Genomic DNA, 20991 nt, shown 5'->3' on the forward strand with positions numbered 1-20991 from the left:
ATCTTCCTATCTTTTTATCTTCTCCTCCTTCGTATCTTCTCCTCCAACAAATCTAATCTAATCACCCAAAAAATACAATACAAAAATATAGAAAGTAAAAGAGATAAATATCTAGCAAATCATAAATCTCCAACACTTCCTCTCAAGATGAGGAATTGATGTTTATCATTCCCAACTTGCCAAGAATAAATTAAAAGTTAGGCTTGGGTAGTATCTTTGTGAAAACATCCACGTCCTTCATTTGAGTGGAAATGTGACACAATTCAATACCACCTTCTTTACGCTTGTGTTTGATAAAGCTTTTGTCAATTCTAACATGTTTCATTTGATCATGTTGTACCGGATTATTCACAATGTTTATGGCAGACTTTCATTAGTCTCTCTAGCCATATAACTTCACATATGCCTTGCGCAATGGATCTAAATTCTGTTTCAACACTACTCTTAGCCATCACTATTGGCTTCTTGCTTCTCCATGTGACCAAATTCCCCCACAGCTTTGTGCAAAACCCCGAAGTTGACTTGCTATCTTCCGCGTTACTAGCCCAATCTGCATCTGCAAAGACTTCAATATTCCTCTTTTCATGTTTTCGAAACATCAGTCCTCTACTTGGAGTTCCCTTGAGATATTTGAGGATGTGTCCCACGGTATCTAAATGTTGTTCAGTTGGGGAATGCATAAACTATTGAAGCACGAGATATACATGTGGATGGTAATATGTATATTGCAGTAGATAGTATTAGAATCATTAGATTGATTCATTCCTAAAACTAGAATAAGAAGTTTCCTAAGTCAGACTTAGGAAACTTCCCTAATAGTGTGTATATGTATCTTATGATTTCCTTTCCTTTGCTATAGTTTCTTGTAAATGGTAGGTTTCTGTATGTAGATCCTCTTCTTCTCTAAAAGAGGACCTTCCCGTGTACACTATGGATTACTAGAATCTATTATTCAGTTTTCTTCTACATGGTATCAAAGCAGTAAGTTCAGGGTTAGGCAATGCTGGAATAGCATCCGCTTGAGGTGTTAATTCTACTCCAGGGTTAGGGGTTGATGGTGATGCTGGTTGAGGTACATCATCAGCCTGTCTTCTTTTAAATACGTAAGGAGAGCCTTTAAATCTCATTAGGGATGGAAGCCTCTGCTCTGCTTGTTCATTGCAGCCTTCATTTTGAGGAGAGGGATTAGGTAAAGAGGTATGCTGAGGCGAAGGAACAAAAAAGGAGGTTAGGAATTGTATCAATGGAGCTTGATGTTGTTGATTCTAGGGATGGAAAGAAATGCCTAGGGTCGTGATCATCTCCTCCAGTCTCCCCCTGAGGTTTAACTTCAAGAGAACCAAAAAATGGTTGAGACTCAACAAAGGCGACATCTTTGGAGACATAGAACTTCTGCAAGGTTGGGTTGTAACACTTATGGCCTTTTGGGTAGGAGAGTATCCAAGGAAGACACATCTATGAGCTCTATGATCAAGTTTGTCTCGATTGGCTTTAGGAATGTGAACAAAACACACACACTCAAACACCTTAAGAGGTAGAGGAGAGTGCAAACTCAAATTTGGGGAAAAAAAAGCTAGACATTGGAAAGGGCTTTGGTTGTTGAGGACCCTAGATGGAACCCTATTAATCACAAATGTTGCTGGAACCCTATCTCCTCAAAACAACTTCCCCCCAAAAATGTTTAGGGACATGGTGACGGTGGAGAAGAGATCTTGTCACATTGAAGAGATGTCTCATCTTCCGTTCAGCTACTCCATTTTGTTGTGGAGTATCTATGCAAGAAGATTCATGAACTATCCCATCTTATTGGAAAAATTGATGCAAGTGATTGTTGAAATAATCCCTTGCATTACCAGTCCTAAATTTTTGGATAGAGGTGCCAAATTGAGTGGATATCATTTTGCAAAAATATGGCAGGACAGTCCCAATGGCAACCTTATCTTTTAGAAGACAAATCCAACACATGTGGGTGCAATCATCTATAAAAGAAATAAACCATTTTGCCCCAGAATAGTTTGGTATCTTGGATGGTCCCCAAACATCATAATGGATTAAATAAAATGGTTTTAATGAAAGTTTATTACTAGTAGGATAGGACACTCTATGGTGTTTAGCCATCACACACACATCACATTGAAAATTACTAGGGTCTAGGGTCTTGAACAAGGCAGGAAACATGCTTTTTAACAAAATAAAGGGAGGATGTCCTAGTCTAAAATGATGGAGCCAAATGGTGGAAAGGTCCGAGGCTGATTGAGATGAACAAGTAATCCTCAACTGCCTCCTTTGTGGATAATTACTCTCCCCTTTTAAGACATTTAACCCGTTTTGTTCTTTAGCCACACCAATTATCTTTCCCGTGTCCATGGCCTGAAATTTACCCATATGTGGAGAGAAGATAGCATTGCAATGTAGGTCTTTAGTAAGTTGATGAATGAAAATGAGATTGGTAGCCAAATTAGGTACATGAAGTACCTAGTTAATAGATAAACAAGGGCTAAGGTTGAACTTGCCCTGTCCGGTGATGGGAATAGAAGTACCATTGGCAATAGTGATCTATTTAGTAGTTTCAAGAGGCTCATATGTCTCAAAAGCATGAAGGTTGGGGTCATGTAAACAGTGGCTCCCGAATCTAGGATCCACATGTTATTGCTATTAGTTTTAGAGGTTGAAAAAGAACCAAAGCTTAGGAATTTACCTTGCTATGCAAGAGAACAGGATGCTACTCCATCTTGGATAGTCCTTAGAAACGATTTCTACTTGTTAATCTCCTATGCATTTAACTGATTCAGATCAACTCCAGATGCTTCTCCTTTATCAGTGACCTCCTCCTCTTTGTTGGAGATGTAAGCCTGGTGCTTCATGCCCATGAACCCTCCTATCTTGTTTAAGACTGCATCCTTCCTGTGCAGTTTAAATCACGTATCCCTTGTGTGTCGCGGTTTCTTGCAGTAGGAACACCATTTCCCTTCACGACTTGAGTTCTTGGTTTGAACTTCTATCTTTCCCAGTCTGAATTTTGCTCCTTCTTTGTTGCTAGCCATCAAGGCTGAACCTTCAGGATTGTACTCATTGAGCATGGCCCCTCTTCTGTTTTCCTCACTTCTAACAATAGCAAATACTTCATTTAGTGTAGGGAGTTTATCCTTACCAAGAATTTGGATTCTTACTTGATCAAATTCTGAATTTAGGCCTACTAAAAACTCAAAAATCCTATCTCTTTCGAAGATTTGATTGGGGGTGGTAGCATCGGCACTGCACACCATCTTTATATCTTGATAATGATCAAGCTCCAACCATAATCCCTTCATTCTATTATAATACTCTGTAATATTCAACTGACCTTGCCTAGTAGAACCAATTTTGGTCTTGATTTCAAAGATCACAAAGGCATCTTGAACCTTTGAATAAGACTTCTCTAGGGACTGTCATAAAACTTTTTCTAAATCTATGAACTCCACATGTATTTTTCTTTTATCTATCTTTTTGTTTTGTGTCTCAACAAGTATATATAGCTTCTACTTTTAACCTACCAGGTATGAATCCAAATTGGTTTTTAGATACCTTTTTCTTAAACTTTGCCTGATCACTCTCCCAATTCCATGGTCTGGTACATTAGCTTGATTTGTCTATAATCCATACTACTTTGAACATATCTGTTATTCTTATAAATAGACTGATGAGAATCATGGAGGGCCAACTAACAATGATGCAATCAAATCAATCAATCCAATCAACCGTGTTGGAATTGGATGAATACTAATTCCTTTTTGACTAGGATTCTTATTTAACAAGATATTTACTTATTTCCTATATAGTTTAGGATTGAGTTAGTTTTATTATTCCAACTTATAGTTGGATTTGGATTAGCTTAGTTTTATTAATCCAGCTTGTAGTTGGATTGGGTTACTATTGTTATTCCTACTTCTATTTGGAGTGGGCTAACTAAAACCCATTAGATTTAGGATTTAGTTTATGACTAGGATTTGGATTTTTATTAGTTTTCAAGTAGAATTAGGATTTAATTATTTTGGCCTATTTAAAGGCTCTACCATTGTGAAAAAGGGGAGAGAAGATTATGAATTGAATTTGAGATATTTCTCTTTTCTATATTGTTCTTCAATGAACATAGTTTCGAACTTATCAAAGCAGTAATTTCTTTGTGGCATTCAAATCCTGAACTTATCAAAGATCTGGGCAATCTTTGTGGCGTTCAACAACACAATTCTTGGTTCTTGTTTTCGCACATCAACGGGTCTAAATTTTAACATAATCTAGGTTCTTGGTTCGTGAATCAACGGGTCGAGAATTATTTGCCTTATATCCGATTTTGGCTTTTCTGGGGTTCGTTTCAATCTTTTGTGGGTTCCTTTGGCTTCATTCCATCACGGGTTCGCATCAGTTGCTGTCAGAGTTCCGAAGCACGTATCATAGACTCTAAGTGTTCCTCTTCCACTCTTCTTCATCCTTTTTGATATAAGGATCCAATTGAGTAATTTTGTTAATCAAAAAATGTCATCTTCTCCCATGCATTTCCATGCTTCTATTGGGATTGATGAAGTATGAAATTTGAGCCAAGGAATTACCAATATGATAAATTTAGTCCACAATTGACCTTGCGATTACTTTCAACTATAGATACTCCTATTTTATACATTTTCTCATAGTCGCAAGTTTTCCTTCTCTTAGCTCTTCCTGCAAGACAATATAAAAACTACCCGAGGCCCTCTTGGAAAATGCCCTCCGATACTTGAGTTAGAATTCAGAGAGAGAGAGAGAGAGAGAGAAAATGACTTGCTGGATTAGATGAGGATTTTTCTTTTTAGGAAATCTTTTCCCCATATCCCTGTGAAAATGAGATTTTCCTCTAATTATTAACAATTGAATTGGTGACCTCTTTTCCCGTTTTTGCAATGAGGTCCTTTTTCCCTATCTATTTTCACCATTGTCCTCCTTCCTTGTTATTTAATATCATTTTATGATCTTTCCATCATCAGGGATATTATTTGGTCTAACCACTTACTATTCCACATCTCTTTCAGTGTTTGTTTTATTTCACTTGGATGTCCATTGTAATTCCTATCTTCTTCAAAGTTACTAAAATGTCCCAACATAACACTTTTTCTTCACCTTAAGTGAATAACTTTGAGACACACATTCCATTTCTCATTGATCATCCTCTTATTTACAAGTACCTCAGCTCAGCTCATGATAAGAAACACTGCAACCTATGCATGTGTTCTCAACTTCATTAATGGCTTACAACCATGGTACTTAATTAGTAAACCCATAGTCATAAAGGCTGGCTGTCTTCATGTTAAAGGCTCTTCCAGTCAAATTTGTTGGTCAATTTCTGTAGATGACTAGGGGAACTAGTGGTTTGATGACCTTTACATGTACATTAGCTTATTTTATTGGTACCTTTGCTCCACATTTGTTCATAAAACAGCTCTATATCTTGGAATTTTTATTACATATATTATTCAAATCCTTTTGACTGCTTATGAAAAGAAAAGACTAGTCTTTAGAATATGGAATGCAAGTATGGTAGCTTTAAAGTGATTAAACGGTAAGCCTGATTGGAGTTGGAAATTATGGATGCATCTAAGAAGTTCTTTTTGGAAGTAAAGAAAAGTAGGTGCATGATGGAGTCATATACCAGCAAGTCTTTTCTCCAGTGCTTGCTGCAACTATAGTTCAGTGAAAGCTGCAGCAACAATGGAGTCTGGCTCTTGCAAAGAAACGATTTTGCAAGGAAAGCCAGCGCTTAAATGAATGAAAAAAAAAAAAAAAACATAAAACCAAAGCAAAGGACAAAGAGGGAGAAGAAGACATGATGCTTAGCTGCTAGTCATAGTTAGACAATCAAAAGACAAATTTTTTTATGTGCACGTGGACTGAGGGTCTATCTAACACCATGGATCCTCACCCAAAATTGCTAGTTGAAGGGGAGTATTGGGTTCATGGCACTAAAAATATACCCAAGACCTCCCTAGTAGACTACTAGTATGAGATTGGGTTTTGACAAACTCTCCTTTAATTCTTTGCATCCTTCCAGGCCATAATCCCGTTTCTTAATCTGAGACCATGTCAGTCTCAAAATACTTTCTTGGCCCTCACCCAATTGGTGGTGATCCTAGGTTAGCTTTGATACCTCTTGTAAGACCTCGGATCCTCACCCAGAAGTATCATCTGAAAGTGACTATTGGGTTAATGGGACCAAGTATACCCAATGCCTCTCTGGTTGACTAACCGATGTAAGATTGGTTTGTGACTGTCGACTTCATGCTTCTAACTCTTAAGTTGTTGGAATGCAGCATGTGTTTTTTTAATAATTTCTATTATCAAAATCCATCTAGCTGATAAACTTTCCATCGGCTTCTTCTTGCTTCCAGAATCAGTTTTTTGTTTCAGGCCTTTCAGGGGATGAAAGCATACAGAATCGCCTTCTTGAAGTATTGTACAGACGAATCTTGCTTGCTCATAAAGAACAGAAGTGTTTCAGGGTGGTTGTTGTCATACCACTTTTACCAGGTTTCCAGGTTGTAAATTCATTTTACTTCTTTCCAACCAATTAGAAATTTTGCATGTTTGAGCAGTATATTTATTTTTCTTCTTTATGTGGTTACAAATTGACAGGGGGGTGTGGATGATGGTGGTGCAGCAACCGTAAGAGCAGTAATGCACTGGCACTACCGAACAATTTGCAGAGGAAAAAACTCAATATTGTACAACCTTAATCAGTTGTTAGGATCAAAAGTAGATGATTATATTTCTTTCTATGGTCTTAGGACATACGGTGCACTCTCTGATGCGGGGCCTGTTGTCACAAGTCAGGTAGTTTCCAATATAATCTGTCTCCTTTTGATTTATATCATTGTGTGGGTTTCATCAATTAAAAGTTTTCTTCTTCATACACTCTAGGCCTAGCCCATAGGCAATGCTTCGTACTTTCTCTATTTCATGTGTTCTAGAAGTTATCACATGCTGTTGACAGATTGAAACCTTATCTTTCATGATACTGCTGCCTTCCTGCTCCAATAGGAGGGATAATCAGATGCAGCTGGAACCACCACTGTTGATTATCCTGTCTCCCGTACTAATCTAAATGCTAAAAATCTGAGGGATTGTCACTATAATTCAGCTTCCAAATAAATGATGACTCCGTTAATCATAGGTTAAACGAGTATTTGTTGACACCTTTACAGATTCCTAATGTTACTTCTCACTGCAGGTATATGTTCATAGCAAAGTGATGATAGTTGATGATTGTGCTGCCCTGATTGGATCATGCAATATAAATGATAGGAGTTTGCTTGGATCAAGAGACTCTGAGGTATGATTGGATCTTCATCCAAATTTATTTTTTACATCATATTTATAACAATTTAAGTCTTTTTTCTGCTGCTGCAAGAATCAGGTTTATCAGATGCTAGTGTGAAATGTTGGGATGAGACGAAGCTCAACCCTAAATCAACCCTTTATAAAGTAAATAAACGGACCTATTTCATACACGAATGAATGGACATAATCATACACAGAAACTTAAAACAAATCAAAAACCAAGAACACACAATTTACCGTGGTTCACCCGTTAAAGAGGACTACGTCTACGTTGAGCTCCGGCAAAGGGAGTTCACTGCACTATCGGGATAAAATCTGATTACAGCCTCGGATTACAAATAAAACACTCTTTGATCTCACTGTACAAAACTGACTCTCAAATTAAATCAGCCCCATAACCACAAGCTACAAATTAGAGGCTTACACCTTAGAGAGAAAACGAACAAATCATCTATACAGAAAGAATAAACCAGAGAATGATCGAACAAACCCTAAATGAAGCAGATAATCGGAGGCTGTCTCGCTTACCATCTCGAGGCGACTGTAGCTGATATAAAGAAGACACAAGCAGTGCAGATTGCATCGTATAAAGGCACAGCAGAGCATCGACGATCAGGGAAGAGGCAAGCTAAAAGACAAAGAGAAGCACGCCAAATGAAATGGCAAAGGCGGTTGCCGTTTTGGCCCTCCACCTAGGGCCCAAAACGCTGCCATTTTGGGCAGCCATGGGGGTTGCCAAAAGACCCTCTTGCCCTTCCGCAAAATGCTGTCGTTTGAAGCTTCACTCAAATACAACAATCTCCACCTTGAAGCTTCAATCATTAAGGGACAATCCTCCAACCGTGCAACAAGCTACAACTTATGCCATCATTACTCATGTTGGTTGTTCTTTCAACCAACTGTGACATGCAGCAAGCCCAAACAATGTTTGAACTTGGCTACAGTCACAATTTTTGTCCCCATATCAGCTGAGTTGTTTTCTGTTTGGACCTTTTGAATAGTTACATTTCCTTTGGCTACTTGGTCCCTTACAAAATGATACTTTACATCTACGTGTTTCGTTCTTTCATGATATACAGGATTCTTACACAAATGAATGGCACTCTGACTATCAAAAAACACTACAACTTTACCTTGTAACATATGAATTTCTTTCGGCAAACCCTGAAGCCAGATGGCTTCTTTGAACGCATCAATGACAGCCACATATTCTGCCTCAGTGGAAGACAATGCAACCAAAGGTTGCAGCTGTAACTTCCAGCTAATGCAATTACCTCCTAAGGTAAAGAAGAAAGCAGTTGTAGATTTTCGAGAGTCCCTATCACCAGCAAAGTCAGAATCCACATATCCAACAAGATCAAAGAGATCACATTTTCTTTTATAAATTAACCCAATATCAGTGGAACCATTTATGTATCTTAACAAGTATTTCAAAGCTTCCCAATGAATTTTACCAGGATTAGACATGAACCTACTGAGTAAAGAGATTGAAAATGCTAGATCAGGTCTGGTACTAATCATTGAGTACATAATTGTTCCAATGACATTAGCATATGGGATTTTTTCCATTTTAAGTATTTCAGAATCAGATATAGGGCACTGTTTCTTAGATAAAATAAAGTGACCAGCCAAGGGAACATTCACTGGTTTACAGCTAGACATGCCAAACTTTTGTACAGATTTTAATAAATAATCATGTTGATGAATTTTCAGACAAGAGTTACTCCTATCCCTTTCAATGATCATTCCTAAAATTTTCCTAGCAAGTTCTAAGTCTTTCATATCAAAGTTGGTATTCAACAAAGATTTTGACTCACATATTTTAGACTTAGACTTGCTGATTAATAAAATGTCATCAACATACAGCAACAAGTAAATAGGAGTATCAGATAACATGAAATAGAAACAATTGTCATATTCACTTTTGATAAAACCAATCCCAGTTGCAAAATTGTCAAATTTTTTATACCATTGTCGTGGGGATTGTTTTAACCCATACAAAAACTTTTTTAACAAACAAACATGATCAGGATGTTTTTTGTTAACATAACCAACAGGTTGTTCCATGTAAATTAGTTCTTCTAAATCTCCATGCAAGAAGGCAGTTTTAACATCCAGTTCTTCTAATTCTAAATCATGCTGAACAACTATTGCAAGCATCATACGAATGGTTTTAAATTTTACAACAGGAGAAAATATTTCAGTATAATCAATGCCCTCCCTTTGAGTAAACTCTTTAGCTACTAATTTAGCTTTAAACCTTAAGGGATCAGTGGGTAACATACTTTCTTTGACTTTGAACAGCCACTTACACTTTACTAGCTTTTGCTTCTGAGGTCTTGGGACCAGTTCCCAAGTGTTGTTGGTTATCAAAGAGTTCATCTCTTCGTCCATAGCTTGCTGCCATTTTAAACAGTTATGAGAGCTGACTAAGGCACATCTCCATACCTGCCACTAAGACACAGTAAACTAAATCTGAGTAGGAATATCTTGCAGGAGGCCTTATAGTCCTCCTGCTTCTGTCCCTTGCCAGTTGATAGTCCCTTAGGTTCTGTTGAGGAGAGTCATATTGCTCTTCCTCACCTTCAGGGACTACAGATGGCTCATGATCACTTTCATGGTCAGAGGGTAGGTCAACTTCAGGGTTAGAAACATTTGAGGAGGAAGTAGCCAAACTACTGCCGGTTGCTCCACCTCATTTTGGGTATCACCAATTATAAGGAAATCATCTGGGATGCTAGGTGTGGGATAGTCTTCCAAATTTTCTGATTTACAGGGAAAATTGGATTCATTGAATATAACATCTCTACTTATAATTATCTTAACTCCACTTGAACTCTTATCCCACAACCTATATCCTTTGGTTCCATCTTGGTACCCCACAAAAACACATTTGATGGATCTAGGATCCAACTTTCCCACTGATTGGTGGGCATATGCCTCACAACAAAAAACTTTGAGGTAATTAAAATTTAGTTTTCTACCTGTCCACTTTTCTTCAGGGCACTTTAAGTTTAACACAATGGAAGAGCTCCGGTTAATCAAGTGAGCAACAGTGGAGAGGGCTTCTCCCCAAAAAGTTTTTGGTAGGCCAGTTGTAAACAGAAGACACCTAACCTTTTCTAACAAGGTCCTGTTCATTCTCTCAGCCACCCCATTCTGTTGGGGTGTGTTTCTCATTGTTTTGTGCCTAACAATGCCATGAGAGTCACAAAACTCATCAAAATCTCTATTACAGAATTCTAATCCATTGTCAGTTTTTAGAGTTTTAACCCTCTTGTCAGATTGGTTTTCTACTAAGGCTTTCCATGTTTTAAATTTGTCTAAAGTCTGATCCTTAGTTCTAAGAGGAAAAACCCAAACCTTCCTTGTAAAATCATCCATAATGGATAGAAAATATCTGTTCCCACGGAGAGTAGGCTTTTGAGAGGGACCCCATAAATCAGCATGCACATACTCTAAGCATACCTTTGTCAGGTGAGTTCCTTTATGGAAACTCATCCTGTGTTGCTTGCTTAAAATGCATGACTCACAAAAGTTCAAAGGATCTGTAGGCACTGGACCAAGGTAGCCTTGGTTTGACAGAGCCTTCAGACCTTTTTAGCTCATGTGACCAAGTCTCAAGTGCCAAAGATCTGTCTTATCAGCTTTAGCCATGCATGTAGTAGAAACATTAACAGGGGATAATGAATAACCGTTTAAAACATATAGACCATGCTTCTTAGTACCAGTGAGAATCAGGTGTTTGTCTTTAAAGACATGCATATTCCCATTTTCAGCTTTATATGAATAACTTAATTCATCTAAGGTACCAAGAGATATAAGATTTCTTTTTAATCCAGGCACGTATCTAACATTAGTGAGTATTTTAATTATGTTATCATGCACTTTAAAAGATATATCACCTATGCCTTGGACACAACAAGTTTGATTGTTACCTAGAGATGTCAAAAGGGCCGACCCGAGTCGGCCCATGGGCTTTTTAAACGGGCCGGGCCAGCCCGTGGGCCAGAAGGCTGGGTCGGGCCCTTAGCCCACAGGGCCTAGCGGGCCGGGCCTGATGGGCCTGGCCCTTTTTTTCTTTTTTTTAAATAATTTTTTTAAAAATAATGCATATAATATATACATATATAAATATCAAAATAATACATATATAAAAATCAATTTTTTTCTTTTTAAAATATTTTCTATCTTAATTCTTAAGTTTTAAATATTATTTCATCATTTTATATTTCAAAATTCTATATGCCTTATAAATTTTCTTGTGAATTGATATGAAAAATAATGTACATATAAAAAAGAGAATGTTTATTTATAATTTAAATATATACAAAATTTAACTTAAAAATTTTAAATAAATTGATGGTTTTTATTTATATATATTGCGAAATGTAAATTTTTTAGTATACAATATCAATAATTACTAAAGAATAACAAAATTAAAAAAAAATGAGTAAGGGCCTAACTGATGGGCCCATAAGGGCCTCATGGGCCCGGCTCATAAGGACCCAATGGGCCACGGGTCGGGCCCTTAGACAGGCCGGGTTGGACCTAGCTGTGGGCCCAATTTCTTTGGCCTGGCCCGTTGGCTCGACCCGGCCCGTTTGACACCTCTATTGTTACCCATATAAACAGTTCATGTTTCTTTGTTACTAAAATTTTGAAACCACTCAATGTTTGGGCACATATGAAATGAACATCCAGAGTCCATTATCCATTCATTAGCAACAGTTGAGCTAGAAATAGTAAGAACTTTAGCTAGGTTATTAGAGCTGCTAGCAACTATTGATGCATCCCCCCTTTGTTTTTGTTTCTTTAACAAGTCATAACAATATTTCTTTATGTGACCCTCTTTCCCACAATGATAGCATTTCTATTTAGGCTTTTGCTTACCCTTTTTACCTTTACCCTTAAATCCTGAACCCACAGTTTGGTTACTATTCCCTGTGTTATTTCTCTTATCAGATTTACCTTTAACAAACAGGTTGTTAGCTGATTTCTTAGAGGAATTTAATTCTAACTCTCTTGCCTTAATTCCAGAAATAACAAGATCTAGACTAGGCACAATACCAGTATATTGCAAAGCATGTTTAACCCCATTATATTCATCAGGCAGTGAGTTTAAAAGGATCATAGCCTCACTGGTATCACCAAGGGCTTGATATGTTCCTCTTAACAATAAACTAAGTTTGGTAAATTCATCTATGTTTTCATCCATAGATTTAGAAACATTCATCTTAAAGTTAAATAGCATACCCTTTAAATAAACTAAGTTCGGAGTAGACAAAATAGAGTAGAATGAGTCACGCTTATTCCATAGTTCAATAAGGGTATTCATGCCATCTACCTTACGTATAACACTATCACCAAGATGCAGAAAAATAAGATTGAATGCTTCTTCCCTTACCTCAGCAGCTCTTGCGAGCTGTTCTGCTGTCCATTTCCGTTTATCGGTTTCAAATGCAATAAACACTTTATGATGAGAGAGCAGGACTCTCATCTTCTTTTTCCAACTACCAAAATCGCTTTTACCTTCGAATGTACCGATTTCAAATCGAGTTGATGTTATCTTCGCCTTGCACAAAGGTACCCTAGGAAACCCTAGACGCTAACCAAGACTCACTCAGTAAAAAAAAAAAAAATGGACCGATGAGAGACTTTCAGTAAACCCTAGGAACCCAGAAAAATGACACCACAATAGTAAACCCTAACTGAGATAAAACTCAGTCATGGATACTGCAAGTATAAGGGTTTTGATACCACTGTTGGGATGAGACGAAGCTCAACCCTAAATCAACCCTTTATAAAGTAAATAAACAGACCAATTTCATACACGAATGAATGGACAAAATCATACACAAAAACTTAAAACAAATCAAAAACCAAGAACACAAACAATTTACCGTGGTTCACCCGTTAAAGAGGGTTACGTCCACGTTGAGCTTCGACAAAGGGAGTTCACTGCACTATCGGGATAAAATTTGATTACAGCCTCGGATCACAAATAAAAACACTCTCTGATCTCACTGTACAAAACTGACTCTCAAATTAAATCAGCACCATAACCACAAGCTACAGATTAGAGTCTTACACCTTAGAGAGAAAACGAACAAATCATCTATACAGAAAGAATAAACTAGAGAATGATCGAACAAACCCTAAATGAAGCAGATAATCGGAGGCTGTCTCGCTTACCATCTCGAGGCGACTGTAGCTGATATAAAGAAGACACAAGCGGTGCAAATTGCATCGTATAAAGGCACAGCAGAGCATCGACGATCAGGGAAGAGGTAGGCTAAAAGATAAAGAGAAGCACGCCAAATGAAACGGAAAAGGCGGTTGCCGTTTTAGCCCTCCACCCAGGGCCCAAAATGCTGCCGTTTTGGGCAGCCATGGGGGTTGCCAAAAGACCCTCTTGCCCTTATGCAAAACGCTGCTGTTGAAGCTTCACTCAAATACAACATGAAAAGTTATTCCAAAATACTTTGAAGTGTAACAAGTTGAGCCTTCGGATTCTCTTCAATTTTGCTCCAAACTCTCCTCCGCTTGTACGGCCCCATATGTTTGGGGGTCTATATCATATGACTTGAAAGTGCCAAGGAGGCATGTCTGAATCGCTCTTAAAAATATCACCTAATGTCATAATCAAACTGTAAAGACTTAATGGAAGGTCATGGTACTAAAGGAAGTACGGTAGAAGTAGATGATTAACTTTGTATTTTTGCTTAATTCACATCACCTTCTGAATACAGTCACTTGAGATATAGATCTTGTAAATAGAAACAAAACCAGGTCCTAACTTTCCACAAGATGCTTTTTGTCTTGCTAGCTAAATGATTCATACCTCTCTCTCTCTCTCTCTCCACTCTTTTTTTTTTGACATTAAATGCTCTCAGATTGCTGTAGTTATTGAAGATAAAGAGTTTATCAAGTCATCAATGAATGGGGAGTGTTGGGATGCTGGAAAATTTACTTTGAGTCTTCGGATTTCCCTTTGGGCAGAGCACCTTGGTCTTCATGTGGGAGAGGTACGTGATTGATAAATCTGAAGCACAAGAGCTCTTCCCGCTCTCTCTCCCTTGGGTCTATGCTTAAGCTGCCACAAACTTAAAACACAAAAACCTGTCCTCCCCTCTTTGTTCTTGCTGTTGCTTTAATTTAAACCGCACTATTATTAGTAACCGGTAGCAATGTGCTTTTCATACCTCGTGCTCTCATTTCTTTTTCTTTTCTTTTCTTTTTTTTTTTGTTTTGTTTCAGATTAGTCAAATCAGAGATCCCATAGCTGAATCTACATACAAGGATTTGTGGATGGCAACTGCAAAGGTGATAATGATTTTGTATTTTCCATTTGTTTGTTTAGAAAAATGAAAGGAACTCTTGTGCTAAGAAACGCTTGAAAATAGGTGGATTTTTCTCTCTCTCTCTTTTATCACTACAGTAGCAACCATCAAGTTCACTTTTAATCTATCAAGGATGCAAACTCTATTAAGGATTCAAACTTTATTTTTGAGAGGTCTTCTCCGGAAAATTATTGCATATGCATAAAGAGTTGTATCTTGCACTTGATTTTATGGATCCACCCATATAACCAGGTGTATGAGACCAAAGGTGTTTGTCGAAGATGATCAAGTTTAGGGTTTTTAGTTTTGGTGAAGTTGGTTTATGTTTCAGTTTCTTCCTAACATTGAAAAGCAATTCTTGTGATTTGATAGAAAAACACCAGAATCTATCAGGATGTGTTTGGGTGTGTCCCCAACGATCAAATTAGCTCCAGGTACAACTAATTCTTAGATAGAGTAGTATCTGCATAGTTACTGAATGCTGTTGATTTTATACATGTGTGTGTGTGTGTATAATGTGATTTTTTGGTTATTGGCATATATGTATGATGATTTTAATTTTGCTGTGTGTGTGTGTGTGTGTGAAATGAAGGTCTGAGCTTAGACAAAGCATGAGCTACTGGAAAGAGAAGATCGGGCACACAACAATTGATTTAGGAGTGGCTCCTAAGGAGCTAGAAATAATTGAAGATGGAGAAACCAAAGTGATGGATCCAATGGAAAAATTGAAGTCAGTCAGAGGATATCTGGTTTCATATCCCCTGGAGTTCATGTCTCAAGAAGATTTGAGACCCATGTTTGCTGAGACCGAGTTTTATACGTCCCCCCAAGTCTTCCACTAACCAACCATACAGAAACACTTACATACATGGATGGACCAACTATTATTTGTCATCCATTTGATTGCTCTTCAAAAAGCAGTAAGACAAAATTTTAGACACTGCTGCTGCTGCCGCCGCCGCCGCCGCCGCCGCTTCTACCCTACTTATTTGTTGCATGTTCAGCTGTCTAGAAATCAGTATTACTTGGGAGATTATGAACCTCTAGATGTATGCACATCAGAGTGCCAATAATGTAATCAATCTTTTTATTCTTTTAGTTTTAAGGTAAAATATTTTATGAGTAATGCCAATCCGTGTTAAGGGCACTGGTTAAGGTACAATTTATTGCATATTATTTCCAAATTCAAACAATTTCATTATTAATTGATAAAATGTTTTAAACTAATATGATAAATAAGTGATAGTCTGAAAACAAAGTGCATTTTGTTACCACTTTGGGACACTAGCTAAAATTACCCATATCTGAATTAGTTGCCATGACCCATACCTATGGGCTCCTCTAGCATTACACCAATTATTAAGTAGAAGCTCGCCTGCTGCATCCAGGAAAAGAAAGAAACAGAAGCGAGCATATATGGTTGATTGATACAACAGTGAACGAAGTGGTGGTTCTGCTTCTGCTTATACTTCTGCATTTCTCATTGCTGCTATCTTGGCTTTGTTACAGTGTGCGAAAACAAGGAAGAAGAAGAGTGAAAGAAAAGACAAATAGCCGAAATATCATCCATTGCGATTCCTTGCCTCTTGCGCTTCCATGAACGAGCAGCGAGCTCCACCAGACGCTTAGCCGATTTTGCCCTGTCTGCCGTGGAGGACACAATTTGTACAGCTTCTTCATTGGAGATCACATCCCACACTCCATCTGTGGCCAACACAACAAATTGGTCCTTGCTGGTTATGCGTCTGTGTGTCACTTCTGGCACAGAAATGAGCCCAAAATCCTTCACACAGTAGTCCCCAAATGCCCTAGACATTGCCAACCCTGGCGATTCCTCATCCGGCAGCCACACCCTGTGCACCTCTGGCTCGTCCTCCAAAAAAAAGACTCGCCCCTTGCATTGAATTATCCTCTCGGCTTCCTCTGTTGTTAGTATATCATCATCGGCAACAAACAGGTTTTATCGTCAGTCATCATCGATGCAAAAAACACAAGATGAGCCGGAGACAGATTAGAGATGTTAAGAAAGAGAGCCAACGTGGTAGATTGGGCTTGAAATCAACAGTAAGTTGAATTGGCACCAAGCTGCCATCATCCGAAGTGGCAGCCAATACAGCCCGGGAGTCGCCAACATTTGCCACGAATATAAGTTCACCCTAGCAAAAACCCAATTAAGGGATAATAAGACAATCATCCTAATGTCATGTTCCCGATCAAATAAGTTGTCAAAGATCAAATAGAAATTTTGTATTACTCTGATATCATACAACTTTTTGCGAAAAAAAAAAAGTTCTAGACCTCTACACCACTTGCTGGAATTTAGGGAGATACAATATCTAAGAGAAATCGAACCCACAGATAGAGGAAAAAAAAATAAAGGATGTAAAAATATTTAATCTTATTTGGTCTCTCATTAAATCTACGTCCATGATTTCTTAAAAAAGGATCATTTACTATCACCAAAGATACAGCGCCTTTGAACAGCAAAATTATTAACTCTCTCAACTCACACCACTCCAATAATCCAGTTACATCCTCTCACAAATAACTCTGACCACCCAAGTATGTTACACCATTACCTTGTTACTAAGATGTCCATTACAGTCCCCTTGCATCTCCGATTACTTCCATGATTTGGTTCTTATTCTTCTGCCAGTATTCGGAGTAGTTGAAAACCAATTCCTACCTAAACAAAATACTTTTTCCAAGTACATTCTTTTTTTGTTTTAATGAATCAGAAACATGCATGCATATATCTGAAGGGTTGGTTACATGAGGTAAAACTTCCATAAATACAACCAGGGAATTAGACAATTGATTGAAATAGAAATTAACCCAACTAGTTGAGATTGAGTTGGCCAAATTTGAGGGAACTCTCTCCCAAGTGAGCCAAACCAAAAAAGGACACCACCACAAAGCAGCCATACCTCTCTGTAAAAGGAATTTATATCCCCTTCACCAACAAATTTGAGGATCAATTGCAACAGCTGTGCCCAAAAGTCATATGTTACACAATTTGTTTCCTAAGGAAATTATTCCTCTATTATCATTACTTTCTTTATAGATGAAGCGTCAATATATATATATATATATAGTGCAAAACTCGTTGCATGGTAGGTTTATTGACACAAGTCTGCAAGTACTTGGCTAAATGCCACAGATTGATACTTGTTGAGAGTAAAATGATAATATAAAAGATAAAATTAATCCAGTATCTAACAACTTAAGCTTTTAGATGAGATAGTGGTTAACAATTCAACATTGCATGTTACAAGTTCCATGGCCATAGTGGTTAGAGTTAAGTACTCAATTGTACATTTGAGAGCAAGTAGAACATTGGGAAGCACACGCCAGCAAGATGCTTGGAGAGTGTTATTAAGCAGTTGTGTGTTTCTCTATATCTTGGCCTTAAAGGAAGTTGGGGTAGTTTTCCCGATTTTTGACAACTACGTTGAAGCCATTAGAAGTCCAATGCAATTGATAGAAGCAGAATTAAGATATGTGAAATTTTCTAAGGCTGCCGTGACTAGAGCAAAGATAATATTTTCCCATATCACATAGACAATGGTTCAAAATACATATCCTGAAAATGGCATGTGTTATCTTACATATGTCGTGCTATGGTAGGATTTGTGCTTGGGTGCGTTCAGACTTGACCTATAGGCTATCTAGTTTTGCTAGCATGAGTATGCTTCAGCAACACGCTTGGTTGCTTATGGTATTCTATGCTTAAGCTTGGCTACACAAGCTACAGGCTTCATTCCTGGATTCCTGTAAGAGATCATGTCTCACAAGTTGTATGTGGCTAGGCCTCATTTCTGGATTCCGACTTGCCTTGCAAGAGTGAATATTGTGTGGAAGACGTGTCTAGCACTGCCACAACACATTACTGTAGCTAATGCACCGATTGGAACCATTCAAATTGGAGCTTCAGACATATGAGGACTAAAAAGACGGCGTATGCAATAATGCAAATTAAGTTTTCAGAACTAATTACCTGCCTAACAATTGTGAGAGCAGTGGTTCCACTGTGGAAGGAGTCGATTTTCCGGTGGTGGCCGAGATCCTGATCAACTGCAGCACAAGTCTTCAAGTAGGAATCCTTCCATATATTAAATCTGCAGAGCTTTTTATCATCATCTTCCAAATTAAAATCAGGATGAAGCGAAGCTGCTTCAGCAAGCGTCTCCTGCCAATTGCACAGCAAGGAGGAAGGCATCACTTCTCTGACCCTCTTTGCCACAAAATGTCCCCATGGACCGTGCCCGTCAAAAATCCCACAAAACATCATGTCTTCTTGGCACCCAAATTCCTAAATCCCCCACCAAACATAACTTACACAACAAACACTAGTTCAAAAAATAAAATCACATCTTCATTTCCCTAAACTGATGCAGCAAAGAGAAAGCATTGATTCATTAATTAATTACCTCCCACACAATGAAGCAGTCTTGGTTCACTCCTTTCTCGCCTCTTTTGGAGAATTGTGATGCAAAATTGTTAGATCCACTAACATTAACAGTTCCTGAAGACCGCAGTATCAAGCCATTCTTCTTGGCATCTCTTGCCATGGCTTCCACTGCCTCCCGTGCGCTACAATTCCCTGAATTTCGGCCTTTCTTGAGTGATAGAGATTTCACCAGTCCATTGAACATGAATGAAAGGTGGCCCATTTCACGAATGCCCTATAACAGTAGATCTCTGCACAATTCACTTTCCACTTAGTACAATGAGGAAAGGGATTGGTTGCAGATTCAGAATTCTGGATAAATAAAATTGGTGCCTGCCTTCTACGTACCGCAGATCATCAGAAATGTGCACATATACAACCGAATTGAGTAATACTTTCTTTGCTGAGAAAAATATTAGACATGACTCAGAAAGCTAAGAATCTACAGGATTAAAAAAACAAAACCGGTGGGGGTGGATACAAACAGAAATTACGAATGTGGAGACGACTAAAGAACAATTCTGAGTTCACGAAAAGCAGAGAATATTCATGGAATTCCAATAGCACATGAAACTCTTGTTTGATAGCTCAGAAAAATGTACGACAGAAGAGAGAGGGAAAGCCAAAAAAAAAAAAAAAAAACAGTAATTCCCACTTTCAGTTCCTGACAATAGAAATAATCAATAAACAATCTGCAACGGCAAAAAGCAGAAATCAGACATTTTCCTTATTTTTCCTCCATTTTCTCAGTGACCAAACAGGGGCTAATTGAGGGGAAAGTAAACCAGATAACCGTCTTGAGTCTACTTTTTTAAAACAAAACCCATACGGAACAAGAAGGAAGGAAGGAAGGAAGGAAAGAAAGAAAGGTAGACCTTGTCCTTGTTCCGGTGGGAGAAGTAGTAGACTAGGCCGGAAACGGAGATGATGACCGGAAAAAGGATGGTGTAAACAGAAAATTCGGAACGCTGCCGAAGCTGAGAGTGGGAGAAATTTGTGGGCAATCCATGATTTGGGTGTTTTCTCGTCTGATCTTTTTGGGTATTTGTGTTGTGTAGCGTGGAGAAGAATACAAAGACGACGTAATTAATTAATTAATATGATGTATGTATGTATGTATGTATGTGTTAAATGTGTGTACTGCTTTTGGTCTTCCAAGAACTCTCTTCCTCCTCCTCCACCACCACCACCACCACCACCACATCTATCTAATGCTTGTTTGCCTTGCCTAAAATTTAATTCTAAGTAATATTACTTAGAAAACAAAAACCATCTCACCCTCTTAAAAAATGAATTTCATGAAAAAAAATTTTAAATGGTTGTACCATACATATTTTTCCATGAAAAAATTAAAAGTATTTGATTGTTTTTCATAAAAAATGTATAATTATTACACATTTTCTAGGAAAAATATGTGCAATCAAACACACTCTGAACGTTTCCAGAATTCCAATTTTACCCCTCTTTCCATGCCCTAAGCATGAATCACGCATGCCTTTTTTTGGCGAGGCTATTATGGGAAATTAAATTATGTAACTATCTGTCTGTCCCCACCCGTATGTATGTATGGGAAATTACATGATATTTGGCTGGTACGATTATACTCTTCTGTTCTTCTGTTGGTAAGCATTTTTCTTTATAAAATGGAAAGGCTATTATTAGTGAGAACTAAATATTTAAGCATTTTTCTTTTGTTTATTATTATTATTATTATTATTATTATTATTTTATTTTCTTTGGTGGTGGTGGTGGTGGAAAGTGTCACTTATATATATATGGACTTTGTAAATTAATAAAATGATCATTATTTTTAGTTTTTTCATATGAATGAGTCCTTAGACCTCTTTTGAAGAC

General features: G+C 37.8%; 2 protein-coding genes across 7 annotated transcripts in view; one reads left to right on the forward strand and one right to left on the reverse strand.

Annotated features, from left to right (window-relative positions):
* LOC127802451 (phospholipase D zeta 1-like) overlaps positions 1–15923 on the forward strand; it is a 71196-nt gene extending 55273 nt beyond the window's left edge. For 3 of the 4 annotated variants that reach the window (XM_052338280.1, XM_052338279.1, XM_052338281.1), the window contains 7 exons: positions 6396–6542; positions 6640–6837; positions 7235–7336; positions 14241–14372; positions 14605–14670; positions 15060–15121; positions 15280–15923. In XM_052338280.1, coding sequence (XP_052194240.1) covers positions 6396–6542; positions 6640–6837; positions 7235–7336; positions 14241–14372; positions 14605–14670; positions 15060–15121; positions 15280–15529 — 957 coding nt within the window. In that variant the 3' untranslated portion in view covers positions 15530–15923. Of the gene's footprint in view, positions 1–6395; positions 6543–6639; positions 6838–7234; positions 7337–14240; positions 14373–14604; positions 14671–15059; positions 15122–15279 lie in introns of those variants that run through there. The other variant, XR_008023286.1, reaches the window with a different exon arrangement.
* Positions 15924–16051: 128 nt separating this feature from the next.
* Positions 16052–20212, reverse strand: LOC127802452 (probable protein phosphatase 2C 34). Of its 3 annotated transcripts, XM_052338284.1 has the most exons (6): positions 20013–20210; positions 19486–19540; positions 19118–19388; positions 18685–18999; positions 16726–16843; positions 16052–16610 (listed from the first exon to the last, which is right to left on the reverse strand). In XM_052338284.1, the coding sequence occupies exons 3-6, from the start codon at positions 19358–19360 to the stop codon at positions 16177–16179; spliced, it is 1110 nt and encodes a 369-aa protein (XP_052194244.1). In that variant the 5' UTR covers positions 19361–19388; positions 19486–19540; positions 20013–20210; the 3' UTR covers positions 16052–16176. The 3 variants fall into 3 exon arrangements, with proteins under 3 accessions (XP_052194244.1, XP_052194245.1, XP_052194243.1); XM_052338285.1 differs by lacking the exon at positions 19486–19540 and having other exon boundaries at positions 18685–18876; positions 20013–20212; XM_052338283.1 differs by lacking the exon at positions 19486–19540 and having other exon boundaries at positions 20013–20209.
* Between the last annotated feature and the right edge of the window lie 779 nt (positions 20213–20991).

The sequence above is a fragment of the Diospyros lotus genome, chromosome 5 (genome assembly GCF_014633365.1).
Source record: "Diospyros lotus cultivar Yz01 chromosome 5, ASM1463336v1, whole genome shotgun sequence".
NCBI classification, from domain to species: domain Eukaryota; kingdom Viridiplantae; phylum Streptophyta; class Magnoliopsida; order Ericales; family Ebenaceae; genus Diospyros; species Diospyros lotus.